This window comes from Mytilus edulis, chromosome 2 (assembly GCF_963676685.1).
Source record: "Mytilus edulis chromosome 2, xbMytEdul2.2, whole genome shotgun sequence".
In the NCBI taxonomy this organism is placed as follows: domain Eukaryota; kingdom Metazoa; phylum Mollusca; class Bivalvia; order Mytilida; family Mytilidae; genus Mytilus; species Mytilus edulis.
The window spans coordinates 58105545-58120036 of NC_092345.1; the positions used below are offsets into that span (position 1 = coordinate 58105545).

At 33.0% G+C, this 14492-nt stretch overlaps 2 protein-coding genes across 2 annotated transcripts; one reads left to right on the top strand and one right to left on the bottom strand.

Moving 5' to 3' along the window:
• Positions 1-556: 556 nt before the first annotated feature.
• Positions 557-5713, bottom strand: LOC139512507 (uncharacterized). Its single transcript, XM_071300151.1, has 2 exons — positions 5041-5713; positions 557-2933 (listed from the first exon to the last, which is right to left on the bottom strand). The coding sequence occupies exons 1-2, from the start codon at positions 5631-5633 to the stop codon at positions 740-742; spliced, it is 2787 nt and encodes a 928-aa protein (XP_071156252.1). The 5' UTR covers positions 5634-5713; the 3' UTR covers positions 557-739.
• A 5212-nt stretch (positions 5714-10925) lies between these two features.
• LOC139512513 (lysozyme-like) lies at positions 10926-14228 on the top strand. The gene is made up of 5 exons (XM_071300171.1): positions 10926-11083; positions 11383-11448; positions 12516-12598; positions 12975-13089; positions 13969-14228. The coding sequence occupies exons 1-5, from the start codon at positions 11023-11025 to the stop codon at positions 14172-14174; spliced, it is 531 nt and encodes a 176-aa protein (XP_071156272.1). The 5' UTR covers positions 10926-11022; the 3' UTR covers positions 14175-14228.
• Positions 14229-14492: the final 264 nt, after the last annotated feature.

Consider the following 14492-nt stretch of genomic DNA (forward strand, 5'->3'; position numbering starts at 1 on the left):
CAAAATTCCTTTATAGAAAGATAACGATAAGAATCCAGTGTATCTTACAAAAAATATACTTCTACATTATATGTCACTCAGTGGGGTTTGCATACAAACATATTGGTTCCGTAACACAATATTCACTCAAGACTTTATAAAATATACTGTTGTATTTTCTAATTTTCGGTGCCTCTTATGGCTTAGTATGCTGTATAGGTTTTGCTCATTGTTGAAGACCATACGGCGACCCTATAGTTGTTTAACTTCTATGTTATTTGGTTTCTGGTTGAGTTTAATTGTCTCATTGGCAAATACCACATCTATTTTTTTTTTTTATTTTCATACCATTATTTTGTTTATTTATGGTTACCAGAAGGCTCAATCAAATAGTTATCAAAGGTACCATAATTAAAACTCAATACGCCAGACGCGCGTTTCGTCAACACAAGACTCATCAGTGACGCTCAGATCAAAATAGTTACTAAGTAAAACAAATACAAAGTTCAAACATTCCTTTTGAAATATGCCTATCCCTTAATTATTGTTATCCGGCTGCACAAAAAAATAGTGGAAATGTGGTATAGTTGCCAATTTATTGTGAAGGAGAAAAATTTGTATAAACTTGTTTCGTCTAAGGGGGATAGGTCTGTTTCAAACTGTTTTTAATATCAATATCAAATTTGAATATCCAAATCATTCTTCATCCTGGAATTTGATAATATTGAACTCTGCTCCACATTCAGAATATACCAGTATTTCATTCAACTCCAATTCGAGATAAAACCTTACACAGACTTGTTCTGTCCTTTGTGTTTAAAAGATCAAATGGCGAAGAATATCGGACTACAGCTTCGTCATCTGCATTCATAACACCGTCTATGGTGAGATGTTCGAAATGATCATGACACATTTCAAGGGAGACAACAACAACTCTAGTTTTGTGTAAGATAAAGCCAACTGATACAGGTTTTGTCTTCGTGTGTGGCCATTCAAGGAGCAAACTTCGAATGAATTCATCTGGAATGTATGAATATAATGGTTTGGTAGCATTGTAATTTGTATTAACTATATTATTTACAAAATCTTTAGTGTAGTCATTTGTGAAAATTTGATCAGGGTATTTACCGACATTCACATCTTTTTGGGGAGTATCAAACATCGTGAAAGCTTCCGAAGTATCCGGAACACATAACGGCTGTTGTAATAGCCATTCGACAGTTTTCATTCGGGCAAACGTCTTTTGTTTACTTTTAAGTGTCTGCATACAATCTTCGGCATCATTATTATCTATTTTAAATTGTTTACATTTCCATTCATCGTTTGATGATATAAGTTCTGAATTCAATTTCACAGAGTAAACACTGTTTTGTGGTGTAGCTGTAAAAATATCTGGTTTATTATGTCCACCTGAACTGGAAAAGACAGTATTTGTCTCCTCTAAGTAGTTTTGAGGAAAACTACTTGTGGAAACACATACATGTGCGCCATCGAACTTCCCATGGAAATTCAAATCAGCCATGCCGGAATCACTGCTTATACGCTCTTTTCCTTTATTTTCGTCTGTTTTTATTTTATTCACCTTTTTTCTTCTTTTCTCATTTTTATGCTTTTGTGAAAGGTTGTTATTGTGTTGTATGGGCTGGGCCTGTTGAACACAAGAAATATCTAACTGATTTGGTCTTTTTCTGTATCGTTTTCTTTTCTTTCTGGTCCTTTCCTGTTTTGTTTTCTCCAAAACAGATATTTCGTTGCTTTGATTTTGAGTAGAGCCATTCTTACTATCTTCAATTCTCATAATAAAGTCTTGAATGCCCATGTCTGAGCTACTTGATGAAATTTGACATTCCCTTTGTGTTTGCGATAGGATTTTGCTATTCGTCTTATTGTATAGACATGCATTTGGTTGAAAGACAGTTGCATAATTAACCACGTGATTATCAATTACTTTAGATGACGTATTTTTATTACTTCCTGCACTGTTCCGTATGTGTTCAGAACCAGGGATGTCATCTAAAATGCAGTTATCATTTTGTCTGTTATCCGACATGATTGAAAAATTGCTTTCTTTTATGAAAGTATCATTATGGGATCTGTTATCCTCTACCAAAGATTCGGAAATACATCGTGTTACATCCATATCTTCATTTTTGGTATCTTCTGTCTGACTTTGGTGTGCAGAAGTTAATTTTGAACATTCAAAACTGTCTAATGGCTCTTGATACTTGCAGACGATCACATGTTGAGCGCTAGAATAGGACTGAGTCCCGTCTGAATTATGCATGTTTTCTTTTTTATTATTTTCTAAAGATTCTGAGATAATTTTCTTGCGTTTTATATCTGCTTCGGTTGCCTCTGGTGTAGAGACTATTATTGGTAATGGGCCTTTTGAAAATCCAGGTTTGGGGTTTTGCTGCAAAAAGCTTGGAAATTCCTGCTCGATCGCTGATCTGACACCTGAAAACAATCGTTTAGGTATGTTCAGCTTTCTACCTGATGCTTTAAATGAAGGATCTATTGAACGACCGACAAATTCTTGTTGTTTCTGGGTTACTTCGTTACTACCTTCAGTTACAGGTTCATCTGGAGCAAGTGTTATAATGATTGGAATTTTATTAATAACTCCATTAGGTGATAATTTTACAGCTGGTATTTTTATTCGGCCTTCTACAGTTCTTTTTCGTATATGACAATACATACCATATGTGTCCGAGGTACTTCCAGCATTGACGCTTTGGTCCAGTGGTGGACCACTTTCACCGATCATACAACCAGATTTGCGTACCGGCTTTGACGCGTTACAAGTCGCGGGTTGTATTTTCCCTGGTATTGACGATGAAGTAGACGGTGTTTGTGCAAAGGAGTCAATATTTTTATCATTTGATAAATCTTTTAACGTAGATTTTGGTGAAGACGCTTTAGTCGATTCTTTACAGATTTTTTCCTTTGATGAACTGAAAAGGAAATAAAAGAAAACTGTGACAAAAGGCCAAAATAAAGTAATTGTATTTATGACATCACAAGTGACCTGTCTGTAGTAGTTTCCAGGCATACGCAACTGCAATATCACCATAGTTTTAAAGGACCTGGATAAAATTTCTATTTTGGCAATTTCAGGGGACAAATAATCATATTCTTACCATATCTCCTTTGTTCTCACTTCTAGCCTATATTATACATGTATTGACTTTTGATGAAGTTAATAATTCATTCATTATATTTGCGTCAACTTATATCGAAACTCAACAATTGTTTTATTATAATGATGCTTTTTATCCATCTCCATTGTACAAGAATACGAAGATATGTATATGTTCCTTGGAGAATTTTTTTTTATTTGACCATATTAAATAGCTTAGTTTTCTCGATTGAATTGTTTACATTATTATTTCGGGGTCTGTTATAGCCGACTATGCGGTATGGGGCTTTTCTCATTGTTGAAGGTCTTAAGGTGACCTATAGTTGTTAATTTCTGTGTCATTTTGGTCTCTTGTGGAGATTTGTCTCATTGGCAATGATACCACATATTCTTTTTTATACAAACATTACCCATTACTATAGCTGTTCAAAATCTTATATTAATCTCGTCAGATTTTCTTCGCTATGTTTATATTATGTCTCACAAAAAAGAATAATAATTTCCTATGCTATAAGCCATAGGTACATGGGAACAGGATATTTTTGAACCCTCCCCCTTTTTTCTGTAAACTATGCATATATCAATTCCAAGTTTATTTTCCACAGCGGTCACTGATATTATTTGAAATTAATAGGGAACTAACAGATTTTGGAAAGAAGGGGGGGGGGGGGTTAAAAAAAATGTCATGTCCCGAAGTACCTATGATTTAAGCGAAAGAGAAAACAGGAAATGTATATTAAAATAATAATGTACGAGCCTAACAACTGGTACACCTATAGTTGCCGTTACATGTAAATTGTTTGTGTCGTTGTGTTGCTGTCTTATTAACGCGTATTACACAAACCATATTATTTGTATGTATAGATTATCGGTACATACATGTACATGTACGATTTACAAGTTTGATTTGGTGGTGCACCTCTGCATTACGATAACCAATCGCATATTTGTATTTTTTCATGAAAATCATCCGTTAATTGAAGATAATTTATATTTGTCAGAAGTGAAGTAAAAATGTCCTGGTTCTCTTCATTCTTTTTTTCGGCCTAAAAATTTTCTGATATCGCAATGTAGAATCAATTTTTGTTCATAATTGTGAGGAAGCTAACATAAAAGCATCTAATGTACTTTATAAATTTTTGATACACTTTAACAAATGTTCAGGGTACATTAATAAACAATCTAGGTTTGAAGTAGAGTACATTATTCATACAAATTAGGTATAGAACATGGTTTAATTTCAAATTGGATAATCTCCCGTTAACCAAAACAAACCCAATTCCAACTAGAAAAATACACTAATCACGTATCCTAGGATTAAAATTGTGTACGCCACACGTGCATGTGGTCTGCCAAAGACTCATCAGTAACGTTCGAATCAAACCAAATACAGTACGAAGCTATAAAGCATCGAGGACCCAAAATTTCTGAAGATTTTCAAATTGACAGCTAAGGTAATTTATTCGTCTTTAGAACATCCGTAGAGTTTTTCTCGAAAAATTCAATGTTTGGTAAACAGCTAACATGCTGTTCAATCGACAAAAACAATCATATCTAAATGTAAAATGTATTTCTGAGATTAATAGAAAAAAATAGAGGGATTAATTGATTATTGATTGTTGAACGTCCAGTGGCTAATATTTGTGGCTGATGCATGCTTAGGACGAGAATAAATCATAAATTATGAATACAATAGGTAGGTGTTACAATAGAGGACGTGCGAGATGAAAGACAGTGAATTGTTGAATCTCTCTATTCTTCATTTCAAAAGAAAACAGGAGCAAAAAAACATTAACCAATGTTACACTAATCTAAAACAAGTGCATTGCGAAAAAGTGAGTTTTTTTTGTACACGTACCGACAGACAAAAAAAAAAAGGAATTAATGGTAGTAATAAATAGTTAGTCAATAATTCTTCTTACCTTTTCTGTAAGTTCTCAGGAGAGTAAGATAATATACCGATTGTGTTCAAACATAAGTCTGCAGTATTTTGAGGTAAAAGGTAATAACCAGGATGTTGACTAAAAATTTCTCCCGCCACAAGAGTCTTTCGATTGAAAACTTCACCTGGTATCCCTTGAATTCTAAATATATCCAAAAACGACATAAAAACATCCACATAGAGACTATCAGGAATCTGTTTTGTCCTTATTAAAGATAAAAGCAATATATTAATTTTGCTCATAAACTTTTCAACAGTTAAAACAACTTCTTTCCTTGTTTCGGACGCATCCCGTTTCAGTTTCGTAGACTTCACTTTTGAAGTAGATCCATGTAGACAAAAAATAGCGTTCCATAATTGTTCTTTACTAGTAGAAAGAGTTTCAACATCAGCCACGTCAAATTCTAACGAATCGAACGCTTCTGTAATATACCGTTCTCTCTTTTGATTTGCCGGATAAAACAAGGGAAGTAACTTAGAAACTTCACTTGTAGGTGCTGTAGTTATTCTTACGTTCCACTTTTCTGTCAGCTCTGTATACTTATTTTCATCGGCTTCCTCACTTTTCTCCATTGTTTCAGCATCACTGTTGGGCAAGGAATTTCACGTTACTAAGGACGTTGATAATGAATCATATTGTACCGTCTACTGTTCAACGACGTTTATGACGTCGATGAAGAACATAGAAATTATAGAATTTGACGGTTACGGTTACGTAATTGTCGTTGATTGCTGTTTGTAAAACCGCCAGAATAATCTAATTCAAATGTTAAATCTAAATAAAGTAAAGTATTTCCGCTATAATTCCTCGATGCGTTAAAGACCCTTTGGTGGCCGTTGGCTGTTATCTTCTCTTTGGTCGGATTTTTGTCTTTTGACATATTCCCCATTTCCATTCTCAATATTCTCTTCTTGTTAGTAGAAGTCAGTATTTTGCTGACTGCTGGATTACTGGTAGTGCTTGACTATATAACTAACTATATGTTTTAGAGGATGGGTAGTTTAAATCATCAGATTGTTTCAGTCTTGAAAATACGCCATGATTAAACATAATTCGGAAGAAAGGTAATAATCAGGATGCAGGCTTTATAAGTTTATCCAGTCAGAAGAGTCTTAAAATTGAAACCTTCATTTCGTATCACGATTATTCGAATAATCATTTACTACACAAAGTCATATAAAAAAACACAAAAATTCTGAATGAGTACCTATACTCCCTACAGAACAGTCCCCGCGGAATATTCTGTACTATTAAGTGTAGAATGAAGCTTTATGTACGTGTAACTCATTCGTGCTTTAGATATACTCTGTTTTCAGCTCTGGTATGGATGGCAATGGTCAACTCTCCCACAAAATCTAAATGAATAACAACTATAGGTACCCGTACTGTTTTCAACAATGATCAAAACTAAAAGGCCAGTAGTTATAAGTGGTTGTCGTTATTTCATGACTGTCATATATGTTTTTCGTAAATGATTTTGGTATAAATTAGGCAATTTCTTTTTTCGTTTGAATTGTTTCACATTTTTCATGTCCGATGGATAGTTGTCTCATTGGCAATTATACCACATCTCCTTATTTTTATATCCGATTTATCAGCTTTGTATTTGCTTACACATTACTTAAGCATTGCAGTTGTACTGTAAAAATTTATCAATTACGACATATCAAAATAGAATGTCAAAAGATATGGGGTATTTATCCATGACCCAAAATCAGTAACAAAAAAAAATCAAAGGAGCAGCGCTTTTATAACTTCCTTCATTTACGATGACTGACACCGTCTAGTTGTTAATAACACCAAGCATATATTAGGTTATGAATAACTTAGTTCTGGGCATATTGATTGACAAATGAGCAGATTTTTTTTCATATTGTTGACTAATGAAACACGAGGATCTAGACCACAATACTGTGAATGGTATGACATGTAGATCTCAATATACAACACACAAGGCGTTGTTGCATGATTCCAAACGAGGCAGCTTGCTATCAAAGCACAAGGATGAAACAAAATATATGTCACTGTATGGCCTTTTACGATGTGAAAAATATATACCACATAGCAGATTATAAAAGGACACTGAATACCAAATATGAAATTCAAACTATGTTGTTTAATGTACTGTTGTTTGTTTGTCTTTTCCTTTTTAGCCATGGCGTTGTCAGTTTATGTTCGACCTATGTGTCCGAATGTCCCTTTGGTATCCTAATTCGCCTCTCTTTTACTTTGAAAATAATGGTTAAGTTGGGGGAAATGAATATATTCCTATCTGTCGGACTAGTTTACCTAACCTAAGAATGACTTCACGGTTCAGCTAGCAAGCAAGCTAACCATTTTGAAGATATTACCTTTGTCTGCCTACACACTCAATGTAATCGGCTATAAAACAAGTGATTCAGTTTCGGTATACTATTAGGTATATTTTTTGCTGTATTCGAAGTATTTTTCATTAATATCATTATTTATGTTGGAATTGAGATACGACCCGGAATGTGTCAAAGAGACCAAAGCCCGACTAAAAAGCAGAACACAAACAAAGGTCACGAATGGGTCTCGAGAAAACATATATGTTGCATATTAAGCAAAACTTATTTTTGATAGTTTTTAGCAATAAAATGTAAACATCATATAAGATAAGCACATCATTGTGTACAATTTGATCAAAATATAGATCTCTAATTTTGCTATCCTCATATATGTTCGAGCACACGAGTGAATAAAGATTAAAAAAAAATGATGTTTTGGAAATATAACTAATAACTGTTTATCTCTCATCCTTATTCAGAGATGTTTCCGCAATCCGTTGGTGCTATATTAAATAATGTCCCTTTAGAGATAACACTAGACTCTGTGCGTTCCTCATCTGTATAGCAATCTTCTGGTGGTTTCTCTATACTCTGACGACACTTTACGGAAAGGATAACGATAAGACTTACATTAATCAACTAATGTACGTATTGCCTATTGTGTTGTCATTGTGAATAATAACCTATTGCTAGTTACTATGTTATTTGATCAAGAAGTTTATTGCCTCCCTACTTATATATAGTTGCTTTAATTTTCTTAATTCCTGTCATTGCCCTTGTTATATCTTAAAATTGCTTACAGAAAAACACAGACAAACGGCGATCGGTGAAAATGGTTCATTCGATTATTGCTGCAGAATGGATTTGCATTCTTTGCAAATTGTATTTTGTTGCTGCATCTTTGCTACACTTTTCAATTTCAATGACCTTTAGTGGCATAGTCGCACACAATAGGATTAGCACAATACCTGTGATCATTTATTGAAATTTAATTTGTGCTTTGCTTTGAACTGGATATATCTTTCTAAGTTTAAAATATACACATTTGCGTAACATATCTCGTAATAATTTATTCTCACTGGCAATTTGAATAAAAACTTTGATTCGGATCAGGCAATAAGAAATTCGGTCTTCTCGTTCGTTTAACTGATAGTGAAATTGAGAACGGAAAAGGAGAGCTGTGGCAAAAATACAACACAACCAAAGAGCAGAACATACTGGATTTTTTTTTTATTTAAAAAAAAATGGTCGTATTAAAAACATGTACACCTTAGTTTATATTGATGACAGAGATAGTGTTGATTTTAATTTACATTAACATACATTTTGCATGTATTCAAATCTTTATTATGTAGACACTGTGTTTTATACTTGATTGTCATATTAAGTGTGTACTTATATTATAGCTCATCTAGCAATCTAATTTCCGGTATCGGAAATCTTGACTCGAGATATTTAATTTAAAACGCAATCATATAAACACTACTTGGATACTGTACTGGATAACAAAAATGTTGAGGGACAAAGCTAAAAGCTCAACATTTTTATATAGCCAAGGATGAAGAAATAATTCATTACTTACGGATGTTATTGAAGTCCTTTTAAAGTTTCGAAATATTTTTGACAAATTCGTAGATCATTCATATCATTTATAGTGTCTATTTTTATTCATAGTATTTTTCATGAAAATTTTAATAGAAACTTGAAATTGGTAAACTTAGCCTATAATAAACAGCTGCGCCATGAGCGCATGATACGCCCGACGTCTTGTGTGGAAGTTATAAGCAATAACCATTTATTGTTTTTGAGACACGGCGGGACATGTGAACTCCCCCCCCCCCCCCTCACCCTGTTTTTTTTTACAAATATCACTAAAATAAAATTTTGAATCAAACCAAAAAGTATACAGAACTTTAAATTAGTATAACAAAGAAGTGTGTACAGTTTCAAGCAATAATCATAAATTGTTTTTGAGATACGGCGCGACATGTAAAAAAAACCCTCCCCTTTTTTACAAAATACTCAATAACTCAAAAATAAAATTTTGAGTCATCACCAAAAAGTATACAGATCTTTAGATTAATATAACAAAGAAGTGTGTAAAGTTTTAAGCAATAATCATAAATCGTTTTTGAGATACGGCACGACATGTAAAAAAACCCTCCCCCTTTTTTACAAAATACTCAATAACTCAAAAATGAAATTTTGAGTCATCACCAAAAAGTATACAGATCTTTAGATTAATATAACAAAGAAGTGTGTAAAGTTTTAAGCAATAATCATAAATCGTTTTTGAGATACGGCACGACATGTAAAAAACCCCTCCCCCTTTTTTACAAAATACTCAATAACTCAAAAATGAAATTTTGAGTCATCACCAAAAAGTATACAGATCTTTAGATTAATATAACAAAGAAGTGTGTAAAGTTTTAAGCAATAATCATAAATCGTTTTTGAGATACAGCGCGACATGTAAAAAAACCCTCCCCCTTTTTTACAAAATACTCAAAAACTCAAAAATGAAATTTTGAATCATCACCAAAAAGTATACAGATATTAAGATTAATATAACTAAGAAGTGTGTAAAGTTTTAAGCAATAATCAAGAAACGTTTTTGAGATACGGTGCGACATGTGAAAAAAAAACACACCCCTGTTTTAGTTACAAAGTGCCGTAACTCAAAAAGTTTAAATCTTATTTTCACCAAAAAGTATACAGATCATTTGACCATCATAAGAAACAACTACATAAAGTTTCATGAAATTTGGATAAGTCGTTCTCAAGTTACGGTGCGACATGTTTACGCCGGACAGACGGACAGACGGACAGACGGACAGACGGACAGACGGACGGACACCGGACATTTGAATACCATAATACGTCCCGTCAAAATTTTGACGGCCGTATAAAAATAGGTTAACAATTAAAACAAAAAATGATAAAATTGGTCACAACTCTGAATTTAAAAGCAATAAGACTAGTGCAAAGAGCGGCGAAAGATACCAGAGGGACAGTCAAACTCATAGATCGAAGATAAACTGACAACGCCATGACTAAAAAAGGAAAAAGACAAACAAATAATAGAACACAATACACCTTTTAAAGTTAAAGATTAAGCAACAAGTGATGAAGAGTCGTAGAATGTAATCAGATCTCGACATTCTGATAATTTTGTCTGGTCTATCTATTATACATTTCAGTCATACATTTAGGTTCTACTATAAACCTTGTCGGACATATCATTTGATAAGCAGCAATATAATAATGATAATAAACTTATCAGTCAAACATATTCGTATACATAAATAAAGTCTATTTGGGGAAAACAAACGAAAAACAATTATGTTCTCATTTTTGTGTGAGGGTTTGGTTACTGTCTCATAATTTCCTTTTATGCATACAGAATAGATACTTACTTGGCCCTATCATTACTTCCTTATAGTGTTTTTAAATTATTTTCTATTTTAAACTTTGTACACAATAAGTACTTTACTTTCTATTATCATCTGTTAAGCGACTCATGACCGGAAAGTCAAAATATTTATAGAAATTCGTGTTTACAGAAAATTGTGTCCTTGTTCCCCGCTTGTTTTAACTATTATATAAGATCATACTAGTATCTAAAATTATATATTTTCCTCCTTTAAGATCCATGATGACTGAGCTCAAAATGTCTGTCGCACTATTCTTTGCATTGCTTTGCGGACTGAATGGTAAGTTTTCTATTTAAAAATTATCTCTGATTATGTGCTAACGTGTATTAAATTTTTATCATTTTTGATCTTATCTCAACAATTGTAATGAAAATGATTTTTCAAAATAGAATGCACAATCCATAATCGTTTTAAATGAAAATAAGACGTATTTGTATTAAGAAGGGAAAATATCGGTTTCAAATTTATCATTGTGTTTACTTTTTATTCTAATTCTGATCAACCATTAAAAAAAGACAAAAAATAATACTGCGAAATAGTGGAAGTTTCAGCTTAATATTGCATACATTATATTTCAGTTTGCTGCGGACTAAAGGAAATTTTGGAATCATATAAAGTGGAATTTGAACAACGTGAAGTAGATGGTAAGAATAACAACAAAACAATCTGTCTTTGTTTTGAAAAATAGCACTATTATGTTTATTTTTTTTTTCTTTATTTTTCACAAAAAAATATCAAAAAGAAACAAATAAGAAAGATGTAAACTTCACAATTTGAATAAGATATAGATCTTGTATCAAAACTGTGCTTTATTTTCTGTTCTGGCAATTTATTATTATTTTTGCCAATGATATTTCCTCATTCAAAGTTATTCATGGTGACATAACCAGAGGATCCCGAAAGGTCTTAAAACATGAAATAGAATGGAGCGTTTTTAGATCCTTGTAAGCAAAGATTGGATACAAGATCCGCATTTTGATCAGATTGTAAAATTCTAAATTATTCAACCCGCATATTTAAACTAACTTACGCACACGACTTACAAACATGTCTAAATCAGAAACAGTGACAAAGAATGCAGTAGTTTTCCTGGTTTCTTCAAATCATTCATGTATGTCATTTTATTTTACTATATAGACATAAGAAGATGTTGTATGAGTGCTAATGAGACAACTCCATTCAAGTCACAATTAAACCGTCATAGGTCAAAGTACAACTTTCAACACGGAGCCTTGGCTCACTCCGAACAGCAAGCTATGAAGGGTCCCAAAAATGACTAGTGTAAAACCTTTACTAGTATATGTTTCTTTGTAAAAAAAAAAGAAGAAATTTCATCATGAAAAAGGGAGACACTTATGCATGAAAAACGCACATCATTAATGCCTTTTACAGTTTGTCAACATGTAGTTATTAAAAAAAGTTATGCATTAACTCCCTTGACACAGTCTGCGAGTATGGTCTTGAGGAAACGATGATAGTCCAACGGAAGGGGACGATAAATGGTTGACCCGTGTGAAGAGAGAGCCATATCTCTTGCACGTTAAAGACACCCTTGTAGATTTCGAAAAAGAGTAGGCTAATGCCGCTACAAGGCAGCACTCGCACCCGCAAAGTGGAAAGGGATTAATATAAGTTGCAAAACTTGTTTCCCAATCCACTATAAATAAATATGTTTAAACTAAACTAACAGTTGAATATTTGATAATTTCAGTGGAATCTGATGAACCTGCTTCTGCTGATTCAATTGAGTCCAATGGACTTGTCTCTGATAAATGCATGAGATGTATTTGCATGGTAAGTTGTACTGATTTAATGTAATGCAAACAAAGTTGCCTTAAAACTGAAAATTATTTACTAGTTTTCCGGTCTGTATGTCCGTTCGTCCATCCCGTATCTGATTAGCTTTAAATTTTATAAAAGGTAGATGACATTGTGGGGGCATCATTGTGAGATTTATTACATATGTTTATTCACGGTTATTACTGAAAACGATTGAATAAATGATTATTTTTCAACGTAAATTGCAGTCTCATGATTTGATGTATAATTCCTCTTTTTTAATGTATTTATAAAAACTTTCCTACGCCTTAAACCTTATATGCATGTTGTTATTACAAATAGGTTTTTTTTCATGTTAAAAGCTTTATGTTATTCCCCATCCTTTCTATAGGTAGAGTCTCATTGCAACAACAATATAGGATGTCGTATGGATGTTGGTTCTTTGTCCTGTGGACCCTTCCAGATTAAAAAGGCATATTGGATCGATTGTGGACAACCAAAAGGAGGTAACATTATCATTTACAAGAAAAGAAATGCACACATGTTGATGTAGATATGTACATCAAATATATATGTATTAATTACTATTATCTATATACTTGCAATGGTATGTGTTTGATTTTGGATCCTCAATGCTCTTCAACGTCGTACTTTATTTGACTTTTTTATCGATCGTGTCAGATGAGTCTTTTAAAGATCAAACGCGCGTCTTGCATTTAAATTTTTAATCCGGATATCTATGATGAGTTTATTTTGAACTTTTGTCCTGCAAAATTCAAAATTCAGTCTGTCAGTGCACTGGTAGTTGATACAGTAAGCAGTTTCTCATATAGATATGAGCAAGATATTTACCCTCAAATATATATTGATACAAAATGTATTTTACAGAAATATTTTAAATTGTTTGTATCATATATTTTGCGTAAGTGCTCATATACTTTGACCAAATTGTACGTGAAATAGTATTAATATGTCAAATGCGTAAGAATTGGAATTTCTCGATCAAATCTATTCTTATTTTCGTGTTTCTTTTGTATAGTTTTTATTGGTATGTAAAAAATTGCATCTTTTATTTAAACATTAATCATACACCGTCTTTGGTTTGTGCAGATGACTGAAACAAGAGAACTTAAAATTCTAAAACGTAAGAAGAAGGTTGAAAGGATAGCGAAAAACGTTACTTATTGTTTTGTTGTGTTGCAGTCTTATATTAAGACATGACACCCAAAGTATCTGTTTAACAGATAACGTGAAAACATTTTCAAAATGAAATTGAAAGAATGGGCCATTTACACCACTTTAGGTAATGCACAAGTTTCCCAGAAGTTTCACATGATCACAATATAATAACATGACGATAACAATGATTGTTTATTTCATTTTAGACTACAAGACATGTGCCAACGACTATTCATGTGCCTATAACTGCATCCAGACTTATATGGCGAGGTACATTGGTCACAGTGGATGTCCAAAAAATTGTGAAAGCTATGCTCGAATCCACAATGGAGGTCCAAGGGGATGTACAAACCCAAACACCATTGGATATTGGAACAAGATCAAACAACAGGGTTGTACGATATATAGCTAAAGCCACCGGACATATAGATTAAATGTGCATAACAATTAAAAGACTTTTGAATTACTAGTTTCAAATTTATAATTCATTGTTAGCATTTTCCGAATTTTTACTTTGTTGCATAGTATACACTATGTTAATAGAAGTTGGTATTTGCATCGCATAAAACTACGGCTGCAGCTAGAAGAGCAGGATGTGCTAAGCCTTCTGCCGTATTTCAAGTTCACTGCTGCTCAATCTCGAGTGTTCTGTGTATTGTGGAATTGTTTGCCCTTTCGTCATCTTCCGTTTGGGCCATGGTTGTCTGTTTTACTACGGCTTATGATATTT

Coding starts and splice junctions, on each gene's coding strand:
- LOC139512507 (XM_071300151.1), bottom strand. CDS start 5,633: ATGGAGAAAAGTGAGGAAGCCGATGAAAATAAGTATACAGAGCTGACA. Junction 2,934..5,040: donor CCTGAGAACTTACAGAAAAG/GTAAGAAGAATT, acceptor TTTCCTTTTCAG/TTCATCAAAGGAAAAAATCT.
- LOC139512513 (XM_071300171.1), top strand. CDS start 11,023: ATGATGACTGAGCTCAAAATGTCTGTCGCACTATTCTTTGCATTGCTT. Junction 11,084..11,382: donor ATTGCTTTGCGGACTGAATG/GTAAGTTTTCTA, acceptor ATTATATTTCAG/TTTGCTGCGGACTAAAGGAA. Junction 11,449..12,515: donor TGAACAACGTGAAGTAGATG/GTAAGAATAACA, acceptor TGATAATTTCAG/TGGAATCTGATGAACCTGCT.